The sequence below is a fragment of the Lytechinus variegatus genome, chromosome 1 (genome assembly GCF_018143015.1).
Source record: "Lytechinus variegatus isolate NC3 chromosome 1, Lvar_3.0, whole genome shotgun sequence".
Lineage (NCBI taxonomy): Eukaryota > Metazoa > Echinodermata > Echinoidea > Temnopleuroida > Toxopneustidae > Lytechinus > Lytechinus variegatus.
This window is the reverse complement of record NC_054740.1, coordinates 56063190-56071948: the sequence shown is the minus strand read 5'-3', so window position 1 is coordinate 56071948 and position 8759 is coordinate 56063190. Positions and strand designations below refer to the sequence as shown.

At 39.2% G+C, this 8759-nt stretch overlaps 1 protein-coding gene across 1 annotated transcript; it reads right to left on the bottom strand.

The window, feature by feature from the left end:
• Nucleotides 1–206: 206 nt before the first annotated feature.
• On the bottom strand, nucleotides 207–5326 carry LOC121417604 (beta-1,3-galactosyltransferase 1-like). Its single transcript, XM_041611344.1, has 2 exons — nucleotides 4801–5326; nucleotides 207–1330 (listed from the first exon to the last, which is right to left on the bottom strand). The coding sequence occupies exons 1-2, from the start codon at nucleotides 5023–5025 to the stop codon at nucleotides 461–463; spliced, it is 1095 nt and encodes a 364-aa protein (XP_041467278.1). The 5' UTR covers nucleotides 5026–5326; the 3' UTR covers nucleotides 207–460.
• Between the last annotated feature and the right edge of the window lie 3433 nt (nucleotides 5327–8759).

The following is an 8759-nucleotide window of genomic DNA, read 5'->3' as shown; positions in this document are numbered from 1 at the left end:
CATTTATTATACGATCGTTACATTTATATAGCACTTAATATTTGATGTTTCTAAGTGCTTTACATTGTAATTTTTATTACCTTGGTCATTGGATCCTTGCATGCACTCAAATACTGTATGAACTTTCTCCACTCCCTGGGGAGCTTTCAAAATAGAATTCCAAGACTCAATTGCCTGGCATACTACAAAAACTTTCACATGGGTACCGCTACCACTTGGGTGGAGAGTGGAAAAGTGTGCATTGACGCCTTGCCAAAGGACGCTAGGCCAAAATGAGATTCGAACACACAACCGTCTGATTACAGGGTGAGATTCTGAATCACTACATCAAGACGCTTTGACAAAAAAAGCTATGAATTCTTGAGTTATGTTAGAGAGACTAAGTGTTTCATAAAAATTCCCATTCAAATATTTGTTTGTAAAAATAGTTCTAAAATACTTGAACAGTGGGTACTATAAACTATAGGAAATAGAGGTAACAGGGAGATTGTTTATCTTTCATCACTTGCCTCCACAGATTTTCTCTAACCGCTATCGTAGCCTTACTGTAGTGGGTCGTAAAGAGTCTTTTGTACACGCAGGTAGAGTAGTCAACTCGATTGTTGTGAAACTGTGAGCTGGCCATTGGATATACTCCGAGCTGGAATAAGCAGAATCCCATGAACACATCCTCTAGATACAAATATGGAGTATGAGTAGATACTTCATACACATTACTCGCGACATCACCCGACATGACGTAACCTGACCCAGAGCAGAAGGGAGGATACCATGCTTGTGGATATATGTTTTCCGGAACATACCACTTGCTTATTTTATTTCTTACAGGTTCGGCACGTACGACGATGCAGCTCACAAAGTTTTTGGGTGGGACCGCAGGAGAAGAGAGGTACCTCACCAGATTTTCATACATGACGATCATGTCATCGTCCGTTTTCAGCACGTACCTCGCGTGCGGGCAGAACTGCGAGACCCACTTCATACCCATGATGGTCTTCAACGTAAGGTTCTTGTACGAGTCTTGGAAATCCCCCATGACGATGTCGTGGTGGAGTGCACTCTCCTTTTCCACGGAGACTTGGTTGTGTGTTCCGCCTTTGGAAGGGTTGGCAAGAAGAAACAAGGTGATGATGCCTTTCCCTTCGATCTCACTCTGACTGGCCCACGTCTCTCTATCTGTTCTACGGAGCGCAGCATTCTTGTGGATGGATGTGACGAGCACGAGCAGGAACACCTCCTTAATACCATCGTCTTCATTCCGACACTTGTTTGGTTCGTTGATGATGAACTTGTATGGGTGAGGATTGATAGCAGGGGAATTCCCGTCATACTATTAAGAGTAAGGAAACATACAAAACAGTTAAAACAGTGATGTAACAATTAAAGATTAAACATTCTTGAAGGGCAAAGTACTGAAGGAAATTACGCCATGGATGGGATTTGAACCCATAACCCTCTGTTTCAAAGTCTGGAGACTAATCCACTGGGCCATGATGCTGCACGAATAAGAAAGTGAAGGCACTAAACAAGCTTGGGTGATTATATGATATCATGGGAATAGAAAATTAAGGAGTCAGGTGAGGTGAATAAGTGGAACACCTGACAAGGAAAGGAATGAAGATGACCAAAGAGAATGAGAGAAAAGGAATCCAGAGTGGAATGAATCATGAATGAACGGCAACTGAATATCATTAAACTCATAGGCCCGTATTCTAAAGTCAGGTTTAACTTATACCATGGTCTAACTCTGTGCTAAAATTATGGGAAGCCAAAAGTGTCAAAATTTTTATTAAGTTGTATGTTTCTTATGTTTACTGTGCTCTTTCCTGATTCATCGATGGTGAAGACAATTATCTATTAATACTTCCTAGACAATTATAAATGATTTGGGATGATTTGAGAGCCAAATAACCTGAATTATGATATCTTTTCTGTCAGTGATTTATTTAACAATTGGCTATCCATACTTAAACCACAACTTTAAACCTGAGTTTAAATTAAACCCCACTTCAGAATACAGGCCATATAACCCAAGATCAGGCTACAAGGGCAGTGCTGGAAATAAATACAAATGAACTCAAGTCAAGACTGAACAGAAAACAGTTGGAGAAGAAAACCCTAGTCAAAGAAATAAACAAGATCTTAAAGGGAAAGTTCACCCTGAAGAAAAGTTTGTGGTAAAAATAGCAGAAAAAATAATAAAAAATATTGCCGAAGGTTTGGGGAAAATCCGTTAAAGATTAAGAAAGTTATTAGAATTCAAAGTTTTGGATTTGTGACGTCATAAACGAGCAGCTGCCCCATATGTCACGTAATATAAAATGCATGAATTTCAAATTTTGTATGGTTCCTGATGACTTCATTTTGTTTTCTATTCATAATCAGGTGTGAAATGACTTGTACATTGATAAACAAAACGTACAGTAAAAACCATTTTCAATTTTCTGAGAAAATGAGATCTAATTAATTTTTTACCATTCGTTATGTAGGAATACTGCTCGCATATGACGTCACAAATCAAATAAATGAAATTCTAATAACTTTTTAATTCTTTGATGAATTTTTCTCAAACCTTCGGCAATATATTTTATTATTTTTATGCTATTTTAACAACAAACTTTCTGTCAGGGTGAACTTCCCCTTTAAGAAAATGACAAAATATCCATCCTAAGCTAAATTTCAATCACCAGAATGACAAAACTTATAAATAAAATGGCACAATAAGAACACTAGCGTATCCATCATCAGCAATGACAAAGAAATGTATGGGCCCATGAACAAGCATGATATAGTCACAATTGTCCCCAGACATTGGGCCCATGAAATACTTTGTAGGATCTGATGCTGGATATGTGCCTGAAGTTTAAAAAAAAAGACACAAGTCACGTCTATATCATCATGAAAACCAGGTTTTAACAAGAATTGTGGACGAACACGGTGTTTCAACTTGCCTCCCCTTCCCGGGGGGCCACTTCCATTGATGAGTGTATACCATGCCCGACCATGCGGGTCTTGAAAAGGACCCTAAACACGTAATTTCCATATTCTGAAAATGCACCCCTTAACAAGTATTGGAAATAAAACGATACTCTTGGCAAGTATTCCCTGAAATGAACCCCTAAACAAGTACAGCGATATTTTATTTCACGGGTCCGTCGGTCATTGGTTTTACCCTTACATACCCTTTGGTTTAGTATACGGCCCCACCTTCTACACCTCATGCAAATTGGACTCTAAACACATAGTGTTGGGGGGAAAAGGACATCCTTTATCATTTTAATTATGTTTTATCATCCCCGCAAATTTGACCCTAAACATGTAGCTTTCCTAGCAAAATAGTCAAATAGATACCCTTTTTTCATTATTTTTGTGTTTTTGACACCCTTTTCATGTTACGTATGTAACGTGCCCTATCTTGAAAAAGACATTTTACGTGTGTTTTTAGTCGTGCATGGTATCCACTCATCAATGTAAGTGCCCCCCCCCTGGGTCTCCTTCCCCCGGTATTAAAATCATTAAATTGTTTTTATTTTTATACGAAGGCCTCTGAGCTTGCGACATTAATGCGATGCAGCCTTGTAGTTGTTGATAAACTGTCATGATAGTATTTGAATTAAGGATATAATAAAATACACCAATAACAAGGATTATTGCTTATTAGTGAACACTCATCTACTTGAATAACTTCAATCCCCTTCTCAATTGAATTGCAGCTTAAAGGGGAATCCAACCCAAATAAAAACTTGTTTTTATTAGGAAAAGAAAAATAAGACACGTTGATAGCTGAAAGTTTGAACAATATTGGACAAACAACAAGAAAGATATGAATTTTGAAAAGTTGTAAATATTGGTAATACCCATGGAGATTTCAAATTGGCCGCATATGGGATGTCATAGTGATGTAAGGCAAGGACTACTCTTCCATGTACTCCAATACATATTATGGCTAAAATGTCATTTTCTCCAAAAGTTTTATTTCAAATTATATTTTCTTTCATGAGGACATAAAACAATATACTACATGGGTTATATTTAGATTACTGCCCCAGGGGAATGGGTACTTAGGAGAAAACCATAAATTTAGGAGAAAACCACAAATCCCTGATAATAAAGTACATGGCCTATGGGAAAGTTGTCCTTGCCCCTTGTCATAATTTACTTACCCAGTTGCCAATTTGAAATCTACATAGTATTAGTGATCTCAATTTTAAAGCAGCTATAACTTTCTTATTGCTTGTCCAATTTCTTTCAAACTTTCACCATTCTGTTTAATTTATTTTTCTCCTTCCCAACACAACATTTTATGGCCAAGGCTGGATTCCCCTTTAATGATGGAAACATTTAAATTGTAACAAAACAGCTCCAATAGGCAATACAGCAATAACTTAACGAGTCATTTCCTCACACACACTTCATTGTAGTGCCTTTGATAGAGAAAATGCTGAAGGTTTTGGGGTGCCTATTAATCCAACGTGCACAACTCTTTCTAAATTTAGCATGGATGTGTCATCATCAAGCAACATTTTGCTGATTCAATTCAGATTGTGAGGGAATACGACCTTGGGCCTGTTGTAAAAACTGAAAACTAAGCTTAGGTTAGTCTGATTTCTGCCATTGACTTTAACACAGGGCAAAAACTCCGGTAAAAACAACCTGAGTTTATTCAGGTAAAAAGTTTTATGCAACGGGCCCCTTGAGGCTTGAGGCAAGTTGAGCAGCTGAATAAGGGTGAAGGGAAATGTAACAGTTACTTGTCCCGTACTATAACCTAGGCACATACCCACTATGAAATTCACTTACAATAGATTTCACGTGTTGTGGCCAGTCTGCGCCTTTGCTGTTGCTCAAGAATTCGAACCGATCCTTTTTGATTTCATGGGAGGAAATCACAATATTTGAAAGAAAGTCACTGCCAAAACGTCCCCAAATGCAGAATTCGTAGATTATTCTGTATATCAGGTAGACAGTGAACAGTGAAAATAAGGCTTTGATGATCACCCGTGTCTTCAAAGTAATAACAGTCATTCCGACCGACCTTACATTTCGAAACGGTATGCGGCCGGTCGGACTATCGCGCGCTGGCTGGCTCACCGCCGGAGCCAGGGCCGCTGCGCTGGTGCGGATTCATTGATCGTACAAAGGGATGGGTCGGATCGGACAGCCACTAGGGGATTTCCCAAATAGGGATTTCCTCTCTCCCTCTCTTTCTCAGGCCGCGCCCCAAACAGAAACAACACATTTAGGGGGGCGGCATTTTCGCATCTTACAATAATGCGGCAATACTGTGTGTGTATTTTCAGTTTTGTCAGACCAAGGAGCTTGGAAGCTCCTTGGTCAGACGTGTATCAATTGAATATGATTATTTACGTCTGGACGACCTCTAACGTTAACGTCACCATCCGAAAGACGTGACAGGGCTCGAACCTCAAACCTCTGCACCCGGGGGGGGGGCACTAACATTGACGACTGGATACCATGCGCGACCAAAAAAACACGTAGAAAGGATGTCCTTTTCACGATAGGGCACGTTACGTACGTAACGTGATAAGGGTGTCAAAAACACAAAAATAATGAAAAAAGGGTATCTATTTCGCTAGGAAAATAACGTGTTTAGGGTCGAATTCATTAAAATGTTTTATAAAGGATGTCCTTTTTGCCCCAACACTTCGTGTTTAGAGTCCGATTTGCGCGAGGTGTAGAAGGTGAAGTCATACTAACCAAATAAGGTAAAGCCAACGACCGAAGGACCAGTAACAATAAAATATTCCTGTACTTGTTTAGGGGTTCATTTCAGGGAATATTCGCTAGGAGTATCGTTTTGTTTCCAATACTTGTTAAGGGTAGGGTTTCACAAGCCAATACTTGTTAAGGGGTACATTTTCAGAATATGGAAATAACGTGTTTAGGGTGCTTTTCGAGACCCCATGGTCGCGCATGGTATCCACTCGTGAATGGAAGTGGCCCCCCGGCCTCTGATTTGACAAGCAAAAAAAAAAAAAGGTCTTCAAGCTCGTCAGGGGGGCAGGGATACGTCCTTTGCATGGGTTGTGACTCATCAGGGGGCAGCCTCACCCCCCGGCCCCCCCGTAGGCATTGGCGGCGGAAGCCGAAAAATTTAGGGGGTGTCCACCTGAAATTTTGGGATGGACACAGGTAAAAAATTGGACAAGCACCTCCAAAAATTTTTGACAAGCAAAAAAAAAAAAAAAAAAAAAGAAAGGTCATCAACCTAAATTTTTTTGGGGGGCAACATACTTTTCAGGGGGGTCCACGTGAATTTAGGGGGGACGCAGGAAAGAAATTGACAAGCAAAAAAAAAAACAAAAAAACAAAGGTTATCCAAAAAAAAAAATTAGGGGGGAGACTTGACGCCCCCCCCCCGCTTCCGCCGCCTATGCCCGTAGGTACGCTACGGTGGCTCTGCATCAATTTGTAACTTCCCCTGACCCACTACTTGGATTACAGATTACAGGCGCCACAACGCCCATCTATATCTGACTTAAATACTTGAGGGGAGGGGCGCCTCGGTAGGCCTAAAGATAAAAATCCAACAAACATAAAACCGAAGATTTCTTAAAAATCGGATGTAAAATAAGAAGGTTATGTATGACATTTTAAATTTTCGTTTGATTTTACAAAACATGTATATGCACATCCTTGTCGGTATGCAAAGAACAGACCGATAATGTCACCCTTTCACAATTTCTTTTGTGTTTTATTAGACCTACTGATTAAATATTTTTTTCTAAAAATCTAATTTATTCCTCATTGCCATGTGAAACAAACTTTTATTCCTCCCTGAACATGTGGAATCACCATTATTTCAACAGTTATTATGGTGAAGTCAAGTTGATCCCCGATAAATTCACACAATGAAAAACAAAAGAAATAGTGAGTGAGGGACATCATCGACTCGAATCTATCATTTGCATATCAGTGAATTATGCATAACTGTTTTGGTGAAAAATAAGCAAAATTTGAAATTTCACAATCATAACTGTCTTGTTTTACATCCGTTTTCTTAATGAGATTTTCAGCGTCATTTATACTAATTTGTTTGATTTTTCTGTATCGATTCAAATCAAATCTGGACTTGACCTTTAACTTGAATGCGGGGTTTATAAAGTGTGACAGAGAATGTGTTAAGGCGTGCAGGCAGGTAAGCCGAAACACCTTTAGATGGGGGGGGGGGGCGGGGCAAGCAAGGAGCACAATTTGTGACAGTGAGAACTCCCGTGCGAGGGAGAAAAGCAACCGATGGAATACTCTCTTGAACTCCCCCCCCCCATATAGGGATAAAGTTGGAAGTGGGCTTTTCATTATTCATTAGACGTTGATAGGATAATTGTATATATTTAAAAAAAAATTGATGAAATTTCAAGTCTCCGCCCTTTCCACATAAGAGGGTTATAAAATAGATTTTTTAAAAAAAAAGCTGCCTAAACGTGCCTTTACGGGGGGGCACTTTGTCTTTGAGAGACTCAAGTACCCCATTCCAGCTCCGAGCAACGACGATCAAGTATTATTTACACATCTAAACTTTTGCAAAAAATCAAGAATGATGTTTCAACTAAAATTTGAACCATTTAAGATAATGTTTCGATATAAACAAAATTGTGTCCGTTTTCATTGGCAATTCTACAATAATTATTTAAAGGGGTCCACACAATGCAAGCCCTGTTGTTTAGTGGATCCCTCCATTTTCTCAGAATTTTATTTTATAATGTTTATGATAATTTTGTTGTTTTGTTTTACTTATAGAAAAATATCATTATTGCACATGCCTTAATTTATATTGCCTGTATAAGTTCATTGTAATCATTTCGACTACTTTACTTTGTTCTGTTGAAAATGAAATAAATTGAAATTGAATATTTCTCGCTCTGTATAGCCCCGACAGCTCGATTATGGATTTATTCAGCTATGGCTCTTGTTGTCCAGCCCACAAAGAATGTATGTATGTATGTATTTTGAGTTTTGTCAGACGTGTATCAATCAGATATGATTATTTACGTCTGGGACCGACCTTTAACGTCACCATCCGAAAGACGTTACCAGGGCTCGAACCTCGAACCTCTGCATCAATTTGTAACTTCCCCACAGCTTGGATTACAGGCGCACGCCACAACGCCCAATTTTCAGCACGAAATTTATATGAGTATCGTTTGAATGAATTTTAACGGTGCTCTTTATTCCACTTTCAAGTAAATATATTAAGTAATAATTTCACATCAATCACTTTGCGCTTGCTATATTGTTTAGTGAGATCATAATTCATTAACTCTTAAATTGCCTAAGATATAGTCTAGACTGACATGGTCTTACAGCGCTTTGCGCGCGCATTATATGTTTTACTGAAATAACTCAAATTTTTACATTTACCTATTTACATGTCTGGTCGTTCTTTTCCTTTATATTCGGGTTGGATTTTTTTTAGGGCCTAAACAGTCGCAAATCATCCAGCAATAAAGTATGAAATTGAACACAATACGAATAATAATGAACATCGTTTTGGCAAATTTGGCTTCCCATAACTTTTAGCACAGACTGCACCACTGATCTCTCAGTATAGGTAAAACAGATCAGTGGACTGCACTGATCAGGAGCAAAGCGCCCGCCCCCCATGCAGTCTCCCTCGGGCCGCGCCCCGGTCAGGGTAGATGAGGAAGATGCTGTCACCCAGATGTGCTACCCACACGCGTTCTCACACTTAAAATATTGACCCTTGGGCTTACACGAACCCTGAAATCATTTGTAGG